General features: G+C 46.0%; 1 protein-coding gene across 1 annotated transcript; it reads right to left on the bottom strand.

Annotated features, from left to right (window-relative positions):
• Positions 1-7972: 7972 nt before the first annotated feature.
• On the bottom strand, positions 7973-17053 carry LOC143987861 (olfactory receptor 5AR1-like). The gene is made up of 2 exons (XM_077486979.1): positions 16006-17053; positions 7973-8049 (listed from the first exon to the last, which is right to left on the bottom strand). The coding sequence occupies exons 1-2, from the start codon at positions 16841-16843 to the stop codon at positions 7973-7975; spliced, it is 915 nt and encodes a 304-aa protein (XP_077343105.1). The 5' UTR covers positions 16844-17053.
• Between the last annotated feature and the right edge of the window lie 303 nt (positions 17054-17356).

Genomic DNA, 17356 nt, shown 5'->3' with positions numbered 1-17356 from the left:
GATAAACGAAAAGCCCCACCAGTGTGCACCAGGCATTATTACTCCTGACCTCTCTTCTCTATACCTTGTTTGCACCCTTTGCCCCATGTCAGAAGGTTCCGGGGGATTACACGGGGCTTATGTCGTCTCCACCTCCCCCCCAACTTCAAGTGACTGATCAGGCCTGAGGATTGGTAGCTCAAGCTTTCCCAATAATAATAATAATAATAATAAGAAGAAGAGACATGTAGTAAGCAGTGACTGAGGCAGGTGCGGGGAAAGGGTGCCAAGGCAGAAGACAAGAGAAGAGGGCAAGGTAAAGAGAATGGAAAGGTGAAAGGCAGGGGGGCATGGAATGGGCAAGGGACAGGCAGAAGGTGGGAAGGCAATAGGGTAGGGTATGGGCATGAAAGGGAAGGTAAAAGGGCAGGGTGGCTCTGAGAAGGGGGCTAACATTAAAACTTGTCCTATCCCCCAGGGTGTGTAACATGTCAGATTATATGGCCTGGTTGTACAGCCTGACACACACCGTCAGATCCCTCCATGGTGGGAGGATTGGACACATGGCGGAGGGAGAGGAGAGCCCTCGTTACCACATTTAGAAGTGATTGGTGTCAGGTTGTCTTTATTCCAGTTGTAAAAGAAAGTGTACTCCCCACCCCCCTCACACAGGAATGTCCAGGCCTCACAGTGTACACACGGGAGGGAGAACTCGTGTCCCCCCCCCCCGAGCAAACCCCGCCTCTCCTCCACTCCCGGTGTCCCCCCCATACAAATTACACCGGGCCCGCTCCGCCCGGAGCCCCGTGTAGTGTCACATTTTGCTGCCTATCACAGGATGCTGCGGAAGTGACGTTGCCGCCAGAAATTGCGTACTGCGCATGCGCGATGCGTTCCAAACACTCGCGCCGTGCGTTCCAACATAGTTTCAGCAATACAGTTCAGCGAAACCATCACATAATGTTACGGAGTCCCAAGTTACAAGTCCCAGCAATGCAAAACCTACTAGGTAACAAGGGAAGTATTAGTGTTGTAACGAACGGCCCAGTGTTTGTGTTATGTGTAACATCACTTCCGTAACATTATGTGATGGTTTCGCTGAACTGTATTGCCGAAACTATGTTGAAACGCACGGCGCGAGTGTTTGGAACGCATCGCGCATGCGCAGTACGCAATTTCTGGCGGCAACGTCACTTCCGCAGCATCCTGTGATAGGCAGCAAAATGTGACACTACAATGGCGACCCGTCAGAATTAGTAGGGGGAAGAGGCGTCCCATCGCCGCCATCTTGCTACACCCCGCACTCCTCCGCAGTAACGACACACCGAGAAAGGGGCAAGCGGACATCTTGTTACACCAACCGGAGTTTTGCATTTCACTTCACAGTTATTATATGGTGAAATACAATGTTTGGAAATCTATCGGACTATTTACATGTTGAATTTTAAAAACAACGGCAAACCTGCTGATTTCACAGGTTTTCTAATCTGACAGAACACCGCTGTTTTTATAATTAAACATGTAACTAGTCCGATTGATTTCCAAATACTGTTATTCACCATATATCCTCAGTTTACTATTAACCACTTGCTTACTGGGCACTTAAAGCGGTAGTAAACCCGCTATTTTTTTATTTCATTTTTAACACCTGCAAAGCAAAAGGCATAATGAGCTAGTATGCACCGCATACTAGCTCATTATGAATTACTTACCTTAGAACGAGGCCCCCGACATCTGGCACGATCCACGCCGAGGGAGCTCACATGCTCCCTCTGCGTTTCTTCCGGGTATTGCGGCTCCGGCGCTGTGAGTGGCTGGAGCCGCGATAGCGTCACTCCCGCGCATGCGCACGGGAGATTTCTTTCCGGCCGCCGGCCACTGCCGGATTTTCAGGCCGAGAATCCCCTCGTGCGCATGCGCCGCTGCAGTCAGCGGCGCATACCGAGGGGAATATCTCCTAAACCGTACAGGTTTAGGAGATATTTTTTTTACCTAAAGGTAAGCCTTATTATAGGCTTTCCTGTAGGTAAAAGTTACAAAAAAAGAGTATACAACCGCTTTAAACACCCTTCCTGCCCAGACCAATTTTCAGCTTTCGGTGCTCTCACACTTTGAATGACAATTACTCAGTCATGCAACACTGTACCCAAATTAATTTTTTGTCCGTTTTTTCCCACAAATAGAGCTTTCTTTTGGTGGTATTTGATCACCTCTGGGGTTTTTTATTTTTTGCGCTATAAATGAAAAAAAGACCGAAAATTTTTTAAAAAAAACCTGCATATTTCTTTTTTTCTGTGACAGAACTATGCAAATTATTAATTTTTCTTCATAAATTTTGGCCACAATTTATACTGCTACATATCTTTGGTAAAAATAACCCAAATTAGTGGATATTATTTGGTCTTTGTGAAAGTTAGAGAGTCCACAAGCTGTGGTGCGAATCGCACAAAATTGATCACATCTAATGTACTGGTGGACTATTTCGCTTCTTGCAACCCGAACAAGTCAGGAAAGTACAAATACCCCCCAAATTACTCCTTTTTGGAAAGTAGACATTCCAAGGTATTTAGTAAGAGGCATGGGGAGCTTTTTTATGTTGTCATTTTTTTCCCACAATTCTTTGCAAAATTAACATTTTTTCATTTTTTTAAATTTTTCTCCACAAAATTGTCATTGTAATAGGTTATTTCTCTCACATGGCATGTGTATACCACAAATGACACCCCCAAAAAAATTCTGCTACTCCTCCTGAGTATTACAATACCACAAGTGTGGGACTTTTTCACAGCCTGGCCACATTGAGAGGCCCAACATGCAGGGAGCGCCATCATGTGTTCTAGGAGCATAAATTACACATCTAACCTGTTGACTACCTATTACACTTTTGAAGGCCCTGGAGCACCAGGACAATGACAAGTGGCACTGATGACAGATGGCACTAATGCGTGGCACTGATGACAGATGGCACCGATGACGCGTGACACTGATGACAGATGGCACTGATAAGTGGCATTGGTGACACTGACAACAGATGGTACGTGACACTGACAGGTGGCACTGATGACAAATGGCACTGATGACAGATGGCACTAATATGTGGCACTGATGACAGATGGCACTATGTGGCACTGATGACAGATGGCACTATGTGGCACTGATGACAGATGGCACTGGGGCAGGATGGCACTTTTTTTAACTTTTTTTTTTTTACACTTACGGCCGCTGCAGCCGTTCATCTCTCCCTTCTCACACTCTGTCTGTGTGAGGAGGGAGAGCGGCGCTGAGAGATGATCTCATATGTTTACATATGAGATCATCTCTCATTGGACACGGCGATTGCGCTGTAAACGGCCGCTGTGAGCGGCCGTTTACAGCGATCTGTGTTTGCCTGTCTCCGGGGCAAACACAGAACTTCCCCGATGCGCGGCGCGCATTGCGGAAGTAAACAGGACATCCAGGGACGGCCTCCCGGACGAAAGCGCCTGCTCTACGGCCGTCATTCGGCTATAGGGCGGGCGCCAAGAGGTTAAAAATAACTGTGAGATGCAAAACTCCAGTGGGTGTAACAAGATGTCCGCTTGCCCCCTTCTTGGTGCATCTTTACTGTGGAGGAGTGCGCAGTGTAGCAAGATGATGGCAATGGAATGTCACTTCCATTACCAATTCTGACGGGTCGTCAGGGGTAGCTGCATGGTGTGCTTGTATCAACTTTATTGAGATGTGACAATGAGAATCTAGCAGCAAAACTAGAGCCTGCAAAGGCAAAGCATAATGGACTACTATACATCACATAGTAGTCCATTGTGTGTCACTTACCTGACACAGGAGCCCGCGAAGTCGCCACTGTCCCCTGTAGTCCGCCTCATCCATCTTTTTGGTGGGGTCTCGCAGCTTCGCCGGTGTCATTTGGCGAAGCCGCGATGACGTCACTCCCGCGCATGCGCACGGGAGCCGACACGCGCGGCAGCTCCGTCATTGAGAATGCCGCGCTCAGTGCGCCTGCGCGCCGCTGTCTATGGCGCATGCGCCGTAGACAGCGGTGCCTGTTTTCGGGCAAATATCTCCTAAACCATATAGGTTTAGGAGATATTTCTTGGACCTACAGGTAAGCCTTAATCTAGGCTTACCTGTAGGTCATAGTGGTTTGTAAGGGTGTACAACCACTTTAACCACTTACTCTCCGGAAGATTTACCCCCCCTTCATGACCAGGTCATTATTTTATTTTTTTTGTGATACGGCACTGCGTTACTTTAACTGACAATTGCGTGGTCGTGCGACGCTGTACCAAAATAAAATGTATGCCGTCCCCCCCACAAATAGAGCTGTCAAATGTGTCAGTTAGTGTCCGATCTGCACGCCGCGGTATCGCAGTCCCGCTATAAGTCGCTGATCTCCGCCATTACTAGGAAAAAAAACAAAAAAAACAAAAAAAAAAAACACATACATATATATAAAACTTTTGCACAAACCAATTAATAGACGCTTATTTGATTTTTTTTTTTTTTTTTAAACAAAAATATGTAGCAGAAAACACATTGGCCTAAATTGATGAAGAAATTAGATTTTTTTTTATTTGTTTTATTTCATTGAATGTATCTCACAAAAGTAAGTACACCCCTCAGTCACATTTGTGTAAATGTTTTCTTCTATCTTTGCATGTGACAACACTGAAGAAATGACACTTGTCTATGTAGCACTGACCCCCAAAGGAGCTGCTGATTTTAATGGGCTTACCGTTACCTTTTTGATCTCGATGCGTCTAGGGGTTTCCTGAGGTAGATGGCCCAAAAGAATTGTAGAAACCGACACTGGATCCGCTTTTTGGGATATTTATTGGAAGAGAGAGACAACACAGTCCCACAATGAAGGGTGGAGGGTTAGGAAGGAAAGTTCAGGTACTTTTGGATCTGCAAAAGATAGGAAGTCTCTCACTATACAAAACCAGAGAATTACCGTTTCACAGCTGGATTCTCACAGCTTGTCTATAGACAAGACACACTTGTCTTTGTCCTCCTCACCTGGTTTCCCCCACACACGCTTGACACCATCTGACACCAAATACGTTTATCTTGGTCTCATCAGACCACATGACATGGTTCCAGTAATCCATGTCCTTAGTCTGCTTGTCTTCAGCAAACTGTTTGCGGTCTTTCTTGTGCATCATCTTTAGAAGAAGCTTCCTTCTGGGACGATAGCCATGCAGACCAATTTGATGCAGTGTGCGGTGTATGGTCTGAGCACTGACAGGCTGACCCCCCCCCACCCCTATAACCTCTGCAGCAATGCTGGCAGCACTCATACGTCTATTTCCCAAAGACAACCTCTGGATATGACGCTGAGCACGTGACCTCAACTTCTTTGGTGGACCATGGTGAGGCCTGTTCTGAGTGGAACCTGTCCTGTTATACCACTGTATGGTCTTGGCCACCATGCTGCAGCTCAGTTTCAGGGTCTTGGCAATCTTCTTATAGCCTAGGCCACGGCTTGACAAATTTGCTTTAAAACTAGGAGCCAACTAAAAAAAGTTAGGAGCCAGTTTTTTAAATCAGCTGCCTGGCGCCCAGAACTACATGTCCAGGGCGTCAGGTAATAGGAATTGCTCACTCCTGGTGCCAAACAAAAACAGACCGAAAAACAAAAGGTTTTTGTTATAAAAGTTTGCAAAGTGATATTTCTCCTTCACTGATGTGCGCTGATAGGTTGAACTGATGAGGAGGCACTGATAGGTGGCACTGATGGGCACTAATAGGCACCACTGATAGGCACCGAAGGGCGACACTGATGGGGACCGATGAGGAGGCACTGATGAGGTGGCATTGGTAGGCGGCACTAATGTGGAGAAACTGATTAGGAGGTACTAATAGGTGGAACTGATGAGGAGGCACTGATAGGCGGCACGGATGAGGGGGCCTTAATGATGAGGCACTGAGGAGGAGGCACCGATGAGAAGGCACTAATAGGCGGAACTGATGAGGAGGTACTAATTAGGTGGCACTGACAAGGAGGCACATATAGGTGCCACTGATAAGCACTAATAGGGGGCATTTATGAGGAGGCACTGATAGGTGGCATTGATAAGGAGGCACTGATGGGCACTAATATGCGGCAGTGATGGGGCTGCATTGATGATGAGTGCCCTCATTATTTGTGTACATTCCCTGTCACACTGCCCATCCACTCACCAGCATTAAGGAAAGGGTGCCAGGTCAAGCCTGCAACACCAGTACCCAGCTGTCAAACTGGGAAGGAGATGTCAGAGGTGGGTGGGCAGTGAGAGCAAGAAAGGAAAGCCCTCAGTCAGAACGGCAGGCATGCTGCGCTCATCACAGCCCTGCCTGCCAGAGGAGGGCATCAGAACCCACAAACGAGAGCTTTATCCCACTCCAGCAGGCTGCAAAGCTGCTGCCCCAATTACTGGGCTAGCCCGGTGTCTTAGGCCGCGTACACACGGGCGGATTGTCTGTCCAACTTAGTCCGCTGAACCGTGTTTCAGTGGACAATCCGCTCGTGTGTGGGCTTCAGCGGACTGTCTGACGAACAAAGTCTTACGGAATTTCCGAAATTTTGTCCGTTCAAACTTGGTTTTGTCCGTCCAAACTTGGTTTCAGCGGACAGTCCGCTCGTGTGTAGGCATGTTGGACGGACTAAGTATAGCGCATACTCAGAAAGGATTTACACGGCCGAAGGTTGCATTGCAGTGTATAGGACACCGTTTTTCTAGTCCCGTCGTACGTGCTGTACACGTCATCGCGCACGCTTTCAGCGGACTGTCTGCTCATCGTGTGTGGTCAAGTCCGTTCATGCAAATTTTGAACGGACTGTCTGTCGGATTGTCTGACGAACTTAGTTGGGCAGACAATCCGCCCGTGTGTACGCGGCCTTAGGCTGCGCACCCACAGGGGGGGGGGTCACATGGGGAGACTGAATCCAGATTGCTGCTGCAGTGTAGCCAAAGCACCAGGTTTGCAATTTTCAGTCACCATGGCAACCTAATGACTGGGATTTGTTGAGCCCTGGTGCATGGGGTGTGCCGGGTGTACCCACATCCTAATCACCCCGTGCGCCACTGGCGGAGATTCAGGGGTCTAAATGGCAATCCCTCCCATGCTGCAAGGGGCCTGTGCAACCTCCCTGTCACATTAGGATTTGCAGGGGCCAATTATAGGATCTGATCCCCTAAACAGCTCGGCCTGTACCAGCTGAAAGCCAGTTTCTCCGCCTCCTCCCTCCCGCTGCTTTCAGCTGCTGCACAGAGAGCCATACAGGGGAACTGTTCCTCTAATTGCACCTCCACCACACAGGTCACCCTCTCCTGTCCACTATCAGATTCCCCATGCTGCTTCAATTTATGAATGAACAGGGAGGCTGTGCAGAGCTCTTCCTGTTCATTCATGCAAAACATCAATCACAGGCATGCAACTGAGCCTGCAGAAAGCAACTAGGGAATGTGTTTACTCAGTCCCCTTCTCTGTCCCAAAAGTGAGACTTCCAAAAAATGTAAAAAAATTTGGAACATAAATAAAAAAGTGAAAATAATTAAAAATGTAACATATAATTTTAAAAAATAGGGGCTTATTCACACTTAGACACACACAGACACGTTTTTTGAACTCTGGGATACAATAGGCTGCGCACACCTATGGGGGTATCATTCTTGCCTGCGCTGTGATGTTTTTCATGTGCGTCCAGCCACCGTTTCAGATTAAGGGGACAATCGAGGGGTTGTAAAACTGCGGCTCAACCAGCTATTTTTATCCAAGTCCTAAAAGGGTTGTTTATAATATAACAGAGTCGGTTTTATGCTACACGGTTAGTTTAGATGCATACAGTTCTCAGCTGCATTCTTTAAAAAGATACTTGGTACATGCCTTACAGTAATGACGGCCTAAGGCTAGAAATATAAAAGTACTCTGATCCTTTCTTACTGCACATAGCACTGCAGAGGGAATTGGAGGATCAGAAATGTAAACAGGCCCAGGGCAAAATCATGTTTCATTTTACAACTGCTAAAGGAGTATCTGAAAACTCTGTTGCCATGTCCATGTCGGCCAAAATGATCCGTAATGAAGCTAAAAAAGTTAGTGTCAGAGGGGAGATGATAACAGAGCATTAGAGAAACCCCTCAATAACACACAAGCAATTAAACCAACACAGAAGATACAAAACATTATCAGAGGATGCCGATTATTACCATGATCCCCGCCACCCCCGCCACCAAAGGATCCGCCTGAAAATTCTATGGCAATACGGACTTAACCTCTTGCTTACCGGGCACTTAAACCCCCCTCCTGTCCAGACCAATTTTCAGCTTTCAGCGATGACAGACTTTGAAGGACAATTGCGCAGTCATACAACATTGCACCCAAATGAAATTTTTATAATTTTTTTTCCCCACAAATAGAGCTTTCTTTTTGGTGGTATTTGATCACAGCTGGGACTTTTATTTTTTTGCTAAACAAACCAAAAAAGCTGGAAAATTGACAAAAAAAAAAATCATGTTTAATAGTTTGTTATAAAATTTTGCAAACAGGTAATTTTTCTGCTTCATTGATATGCGCTGATGAGGCGGCGCTGGTGGGCACCGATAGGCTGCACTTAAGGCGGGACTGATAGGCACAGATAAGGTGCCACTGATGAGGACAGATAAGTCGGTACTGATGGGCACAGATAAGGCGGCACTGATGGGGGGCACGGATGGGCACTGATAGGTGACACTGTGCAGCACTGTTCTTTAGGCACTGACAGATGGTGCTGGTGGGCACTGGTAGGCGGCACTGTTGCCTACTGCTAGGTGACACTTGTAGGGGGCACAGGTGGGCACTGAGAAGCTGGCGGCAGATTGCAGTGATCGGGACTGATGTCCCTCTCACTGCCACCGGTGATCGGCTTTTTTCTGTCCTCGTGCTGTCAGCACGGATGGATGGATGAAATACGGATATAATGTCCGCATGTGTGAAAGGGGCCTTATGCCCCGTACACGGTTGGATTTTCCAAAGAAAAAAAAGTTTGATGGGAGCTTTTTGCTGGAAATTCCGACCGTGTATAGGCTCCATCGGACATTTACCATCGGAATTTCCAACACACAAAATAAGCAATCGTTTTTCTGATCGCTGCATTAGCGTCACTGGTGCCACTAGGCAGCTAGTTATTTTTTTAGGTTCACAGGTTTTTATATAGCGTCAGGGACTCCCATATACTACCTAATAAAGATTTTAACCCCCTGGTTGCCCCTAGTTAACCCTTTCACCAGTGATCACCGTATAAGTGTTACGGGTGACTCTGGTTAGTTTGCGTTTTATAGCATCAGGGCACCCACCATTTATTACCCACTAAAAGTTTAACCCCCTGATCACCCGGCGGGTGATATCAATTAGGTTTTACGGTCAGGGTCTGCGTCACCCCAGGCAGCGCTAGGTTAGTGCCAGTACCGCTAACACCCACACGCAAAGCATACACCTCCCGTAGTGGTATAGTATCTGAACATATCAATATCTGATCTGATCAGATCTATACTAGTGTCTCCAGCAGTTTAGGGTTCCAAAAAAAGGCATTGTTAGCGGGATAAGCCCAGATACCTGCTAGCACCTGTGTTTTGCCCCTCTGCCCAGCCCACCCAAGTGCAGTATCGATCGATCACTGTCACTTACAAAACACTAAACACATAACTGCAGCGTTCGCAGAGTCAGGCCTGATCCCTGCGATCTCTAAGTTCATTTTGGTAGCGTTTTATATTTAAATCCGGAAGGCAGTGCTTGGTTGTTGGGGTCCCGTACGTGGCTAGGCTCCCAAAAAATCCCCCACATGTGGTATCCCCGTACTCGGGAGAAGCAGCAGAATTTATTTTGGGGTGTAATTTCACTTATGCCCATAGCATATGTGAGCAATATATCATTTAGTGACAACTTTGTGCAAAAAAAATAAATAAAAATTGTAATATTCCTGCAACTTGTGGCAAAATATAAAATATTTCATGGACTCAACATTCCTCTCAGTATATAGCTTGGGGTGTCTACTTTCCAAAATGGGGTCATTTGGGGGGGGGTTGTGCCATTTTGCATTTTATGACCTTCGAAACTGTGATAGGTAGTGAGGAGTGAAATCAAAAATTTGCACCCTAAGGCCGCGTACACACGCGGGGACTGTTCGCTCAACTTTGTTCGTCAAACAGTTGCCGCAACAGTCCGCTCAAAATTTGCATGAGCGGACTTGCCTACACACGACGAACGAACAGTCCGCTGAAACATAGCGCGATGACGTTTCGGCACGTACGACGGATTGAAAAATTCAACGTCCAATACACTGCAATGCAACCTTCTGACGTGGAAATCCTTTCTGAGCATGCGCGCAACTTAGTTTGTCGAACAAGCCTACACACGCGGGGACTGTCCGCTGAAACCAAGTTTCGGCGGACAGTTTTTCGGAAATTTCGAAAAACTTTGTTCAGCAGACTGTTCGTTGAAACTGTCCGCTGAAGCCCACACACGAGCGGACTGTCCGCTGAAACACTGTTCAGCGGACAGAGTTGAGTGAACAGTCCCCGCGTGTGTACACGGCCTTAGAAATCCTGAAGGCAGTGATTGGATTTCGGGGTGCCGTACGCGGCTAGACTCCCAAAAAGTCCCACATATATGGTATCCCCGTACTCAGGAGAAGCAGCAGCATATATTTCGGGGTGCAATTCCACATACAACTATGGCATGTGTGAGGAATATATCATTTAGTGACAACTTTTTGTAAACTTTTTTTTTTTTTGTGTCATTATTCAATCACTTGGGACAAAAAAAAATATTCAATGGGCTCAACATGCCCCTCAGCAATTTCCTTGGGGTGTCTACTTTCCAAAATGGGGTCATTTGGGGGGGGGGGGGGTTGTACTGCCCTGCCATTTTAGCACCTCAAGAAATGAGATGGGCAGTCATAAATTAAAAGCTGTGTAAATTCCAGAAAATGTACTCTAGTTTGTAGACGCTATAACTTTTGCGCAAACCAATAAATATACGCTTATTGACTTTTTTTTTTTTACTAAAGACATGTGGCTGAATACATTTTGGCCTAAATGTATGACTAAAATTTAGGTCATTCGATTTTTCTTATAACAAAAAGTAGAAAATATCTTTAAAAAAAAAAAAAAATTCAGTCTTTCCTTTTATATCGTAAAAAATAAATATCGCAGAGGCAATCAAATACCAATCAAATAAAAGAAAGCTCTATTTGTGGGAAGAAAAGGACGCAAATTTCGTTTGGGTACAACATTGCATGACCGCGCAATTACCAGTTAAAGCAGTGCAGTGCCAAATTGTAAAAAGACCTCTGGTCCTTAAGCTGACAATTGGTCCGGGGCTGAAGTGGTTAAGGGGGTAAATCCTTTCCGGACTTTAAGTAGTTAAAAATATTTATTGCCTTATCTGCATTAAATTAGCCCCAAACCCTGTATAATTCATATGTAATCGGGTTTCAAGGGATGAGGTGGCAATCCTAGATCAGATCTGTCACCAGACATATGATGGCCTCATAATTGGGTTGAGAGCACAAACAGTTAAAGCAGAACCAAACCCATCAGTTTACAGTGACACTAAAGCCCCATACACACGGTCGGACTTGTACAAACTTTTCCGTGGACTTTTGTACAAAGTGTGTTGTCCACAAGTTTGTATTGCATACACACGGTCGGACTTTTTGACAACAAACACGAACGTGGTGACGTCACAACGTACGGACGCCACTTCAAAAGAGGACGTTCAATGACTCCAGCGCCACCTTTGGTCAACTTCTGTATTGTAGTCTGATCGTTTGCAATGGTTCTGAGCATGCGTGTTTGTACCTTGTACAAAAGTCCGATGCTTTTGCATACACACGGTCGGACTTTGCTCCATCGGACTTCTGTTGTCAAAAAGTTTGTCCGTTCGCAGAGCCAACAAAAGTCCGATGAAAACAGAAAAAGTTTGTCCGATGGAGCGTACACACAGTCGGATGTTGCTCCAAAACAGCTAATTTGCATGTTTGTTGTCAAAAAGTCCGACCGTGTGTACGGGCCTTAAGGGCTCCTTCACACGTGAGGTCAGGGGGCGGTAATACTAGGCAGTTCAGCCATGATTTTACTGCCCCCTGAATCCTTATGGCTGTACACATATTGCAGCCATAGTGCCACCACCAAATGCGACTGATGCAGTTCTATTGGGCGGTAGTAGGACAGTGAGTGGGGCTGCTCTGCAAGCACCCTGCAACCCTGTGCAATGCACACAGGTGCGACGCACTATTGTGGGCTTCAAAGGCCTGATTCACACATATGTAGGTTGCGATTGATGCATTTTGGGTGTGTTTTGTGTTTTTCACACGCGTTTTTGGCGCATTTTTGGGAGGTGTCCCAAAACCAGCAAAAATGCAGCAGAAACGTATTAAAAACACAAGCACTGTGGTTTTGTTTCCATCAAAGTCTACAGAACCAAAAACGCAACTTGCGGGAATAAAAGTTCTAAAGCCCTGGTTCACACTCATGCACCCCATAGTGCTGCTGGTGGCAACGGACAGTTAACGACACCCCAAAAGCTGGTCGCAGACGCAGTGCGTTTGTCTAAATGGGATCACATGGGTACAAACACCCATGCAATTCGTTTTTAGTGTGAATAAAAAAAAAGTCGCAGACACCTTTTTTGATGTGGCTGCGGTGCGCTTTGATCAATCAATCACACCGCACATTGCGTTTGCCGCTGCATTTTTTGTACACTTTGTCACACATTCGCAAGGTGTGAATGGAGCCTTATGCCGCATACACACGGTCGGATTTTCCAATGGAAGCCTTTTGTCGGAAATTCTGACCGTGTGTAAGCTCCATCGGACATTTTCCATCAGAATTTCCGACACAAAAAATTGGAGATCTGGATCTCAAATTTTCCGACAAAAAAATCCGTTGACGGAAATTCCGATCGTGTGTACACAATTCCGACGCACAAAGTTCCACGCATGCTCGGAATCAAGCAGAAGAGCCGCACTGGCTATTGAATCTCTAGGTTTGGATAGATTGATGAGGGGTTAGAACCTTTATCAGGTATTAGTTGTTGCTTGTGTCCCGGCCATCAGCATGCTAGTAATATAAAAAAAAACAAAAAAAATTTCACCTTTTTCATTACATACCTTATTATAGATCATGTGACATCAAGGAGTCTCTGTGCCTTTCTATGTAATGGAGCCAGAACATGGCTGATGGGTGGGGGCCAGCAGGGTGCTGTACATGGCTTCCTGAACACATTACAGCACCCGTCCTCAATACTCCTCTCAGGAGCCCTCAGCCCTGATGCAAGCATTAGGCTGGCTCTTATGAGGAGTTATACAAATATCAAAATACCTTAATTGGTGGATGTGCATCTGGAGAGGTGGGTATGCCTAGGAACACTGGCCTAGGAAATGCCTATATGTATCTCTGAGTCTCCATAATTGAAAGAAATGAAATCTAATTAATGAAAGGGACAGTTTTTGGACAGTCAGTCAGGAGGAAAGACAAGATGATGTGGGCCCTATCTGTGAGAACCTCACAGTGCACTAATGTTATGTGTTATAAAAAAGCTTCACCACCATTTTATTCTCTGGGGTCCCTATCTTCATAAAATATATAATGTTTGGGGGTTTTAACCATACCCCCCAACTTTTTGAGGTGGGAACGGGGCGGGACGCCTATTAGCAAAAGTATGTAGGCATAGGACACACCGCCTGTCTATTTGGTACACAAAAGTTCTTTTCAGGACTGGTATAGGTGTTAGGTGTATATAGGTTTGCTGTGCTACTGATTCTTGCAGCAGCCTGAGTGTCTTTTGTCAGTTTAGAGAAAGGGACAGGACGTTGTGTGCTACAGGGAGAGTCAGTTTAGTCATCATCATCATCATTAGCTGTTACTATCAGGTCCACAAAAGAGCTATTCCAGTAACCACTAATCGTTCCAGTCTCCTCTTTTTTGCCACTTTGTATAGGGACAGGAAGGAAGCAGTGTGTCAGGCAGTGAGGGTCAGTTTAAAGACTTGCTGCTACTATTAGTTCCACAAAGGTTCTTTTCAGGACTGGTATCAGTGGTACGGTAATAGGCTTGTACACGTATAATATTCTTTCTTCCAAATATAGAAAGAATATTATACTTGACTGCTGCCCTTCTGCTGCAGTCTGCTCATCATTCACAACTCACTTGTTCCACAAAGCTCTTTATCAGGACTGGTAACTTGGTCTGTCTAGGGTGCTACAGTACATAGGGTTGAGTGAGGTACAGTCTGCTGTTCTGTAAGGACCGCTATCGGTCCACAATAGATAGGGTTGAGGTGCACCACTGCTGACCGCTGCCCTATACTGCAGCAGTCCTTCATTGGTATAGGGACTGAAGTACAGTCTGCTAATCACTAACACACAACCTGCTTGGTCCACAAAAGTTCTTATAAGGACTGGTAACTTGGTCTAGGGTGCTACAGTACATAGGGTTGAGTGCGGTACAGTCTGCTGTTCTGTAAGGACCGCTATCGGTCCACAATAGATAGGGTTGAGGTGCACCACTGCTGACCGCTGCCCTATACTGCAGCAGTCCTTCATTGGTATAGGGACTGAAGTACAGTCTGCTAATCACTAACACACAACCTGCTTGGTCCACAAAAGTTCTTATAAGGACTGGTAACTTGGTCTAGGGTGCTACAGTACATAGGGTTGAGTGAGGTACAGTCTGCTATTCTATAAGGACTGTTATCGGTCCACAATACATAGGGTTGAGGTGCACCACTGCTGACCGCTGCCCTATACTGCAGCAGTCCTTCAGCGGTATAGGGACTGACGTACAGTCTGCTAATCAGTCACACACAACCTACTTGGTCCACAAAGGTCCTTATAAGGATTGGTAACTTGGTGAAGGGTGCTACAGTACATAGGGTTGAGTGCGGTACAGTCTGCTGTTCTGTAAGGACCGGTATCGGTCCACAATACATAGGGTTGAGGTGCACCACTGCTGACCGCTGCCCTATACTGCACCAGTCCTTCATCGGTATAGGGACTAAGAGTTTTGTCACAGGGTCATTTAAAAAATGATAGGCAGAGGAAGAGGCAGGCTCTTCCGCAGGGGTGGTAGGGGTAGGACAGGAGCAACAGCCTTGAGCCTAAGTGGGAAGTTGCAGAAGGTGCGTTCAATTACTTTAAAGGACGCACCAGACTTGGTTGAGTGGCTCACTCAGCCTTACTCTTCTGCACCCTCCTCATCCTCTCGATCTGCACCCTCTTCTTCACTCTCTGCTATGTGCACCCCCTGGGGGTTCTTATTATGAGGGGATCACACCATCCCTGGCTGTGCTGATTTTCTCCTGGGGCTGCTTACGGTGCTGCTGTCAGTGCTGTATATCACGGTGCTGGTGTGAGTGCTTAATGTCACGCTTCTGATGTCAGTGCTGTATGTCACGGTGCTGCTGTCAGTGCTGTATGTCACGGTGCTGCTGTCAGTGCTGTATATCACGGTGCTGATGTCAGTGCTGTATGTCACGCTTCTGATGTCAGTGCTCTCTATCACGGTGTTGCTGTCAATGCTGTATGTCACGGTGCTGGTGTTAATGCTTTATGTCACGCTGCTGATGTCAGTGCCCTCTATCACGGTGCTGTTGTCAGATGCCTCTATCACGGTGCATGTGTCATTGCTGTATGTCACGCTGCTGGTGATCATCTCCTGCACCCTCTTCTCTGCCTACCCTGGTCCCTGACCTTCCCTCTCCTCCATTGCCTTCATGCGCTCCACAGTCCTGAATTGTCAGAACAATTTTCCATATAAAAAAAGAATGCTTGTAGTTATCGATCCCAAATTCACCTCATACATGTGTTATGTCATTGGCTATGTGGTGGGACTATGTTTGCCCAGCTAATAATTATCCTGTGGCTGGAAATTCGACCTAAAGGTTTGAAACGTTTGCCTCCCATTGAAGTCAATGGGGCCCGCCGCGAACGTTCGGTTTCGCGAACAGTCGTCCCCGTTCGTGGTCCACGTTCGCGAAACGTCCCATCGGAAGTTCGTCCATCACTATTAAAGAGTGAAAACCATTTATTGGACTCTAAACTGTCCTCTCTGGTTGGATTGAGATACTGACACACCAGGGTTCCATAGAGAAGGACAACAACAGTGAGGTGTGAGGAACAAGTGTAGAAGGCTTTATATCTCCCACCACTTGTACGAATCCTTACTATTGCAGCAATAATGAAAACATAAGGAGTGAAGGTGAGGACAAAGGGTGTAAGGCTTAAAAGTAATAGTCCTTCAATGAAGCTCAACATCTCCAAGGCAGAGGTGTCACTGCAAGAGAGACTGCGAAGAGGCACAAGATCACAAAAAAAATGATTTATGATGTTGGATTTATAACATGAGACTTCCAACAGTAGTGCAAGATAGGGTACCACCTCTAAAAAAGAAACGACCCAACAGACTGTGGCCAAGAGGGTGCAAACTCTTGGGTTCATGAGGATAGAGTAATGTAAGGGATTGCAGATGGCGACATAGTGGTCATAACTCATGGCTGTTAATATCAATAGCTCATTACAGGCCAAGGAGGAGAACACGTAGAACTGTGCTATGCAACCCAGGAAAGAGACTGTCTTGTCTTGTGTTAAAAAAGCTACAAGAACCTTATGCAGAGTGGTGGTGGAGGAGGACATGTCCAAGACGGACAAGTTGGCCAAGAAGAAGTACATGGGAGTATGGAAATTGGAGTCCAGGCAAACCAATAGAAGAATGACCAGGTTTCCACCAAGAGTCAGAAGATAAATGAGAAGAACCAGGAGGAAAATCAGAAGTTGCAATTTGGGGACATTTGAAATCCCATTGATTATAAAATAGGAAACAGTAGTCTTGTTATTTGAATCCATGTAATAAAATATACAAAGTATTCTTCACACTGCTGGAAATATTGATGCATTATATTGATGAAAGCTGATGAAATATCAATTCTAGTCTGCATTTTCAACCCTTTAAATCTTAACATGATTCCTGAAATCTCATCTTTTTAGGTTTGGATAGATTGATGAGGGGTTAGAACCTTTATCAGGTATTAGTTGTTGCTTGTGTCCCTGCCATCAGCATGCTAGTAATATAAAAAAAACTTTCACCTTTTTCATTACATACCTTATTATAGATCATGTGACATCAAGGAGTCTATGTGCCTTTCTATGCAATGGAGCCAGAACATGGCTGATGGGTGGGGGCCAGCAGGGTGCTGTACATGGCTTCCTGAACACATTACAGCACCCGTCCTCAGTACTCCTCTCAGGAGCCCTCAGCCCTGATGCAAGCATTAGGCTGGCTCTTATGAGGAGTTATACAAATATAAAAATACCTTAATTGGTGGATGTGCATCTGGAGAGGTGGGTATGCCTAGGAAG

Source organism: Lithobates pipiens, unplaced genomic scaffold (assembly GCF_037356315.1).
Source record: "Lithobates pipiens isolate NorthernLeopardFrog02 unplaced genomic scaffold, aLitPip1_a1.2 Scaffold_1, whole genome shotgun sequence".
NCBI lineage: Eukaryota > Metazoa > Chordata > Amphibia > Anura > Ranidae > Lithobates > Lithobates pipiens.
This window is presented reverse-complemented; position numbering and strand designations above follow the sequence as displayed.

Excerpts from the sequence above, each read along its gene's own strand:
- LOC143987861 (XM_077486979.1), bottom strand. The coding sequence starts at position 16,843 with ATGGATTCAAATAACAAGACTACTGTTTCCTATTTTATAATCAATGGG. Across the intron at positions 8,050-16,005 it reads ATGGTTTTCACTCTTTAATA|CTTCATTACGGATCATTTTG; the intron begins GTGATGGACGAA and ends TAACTTTTTTAG.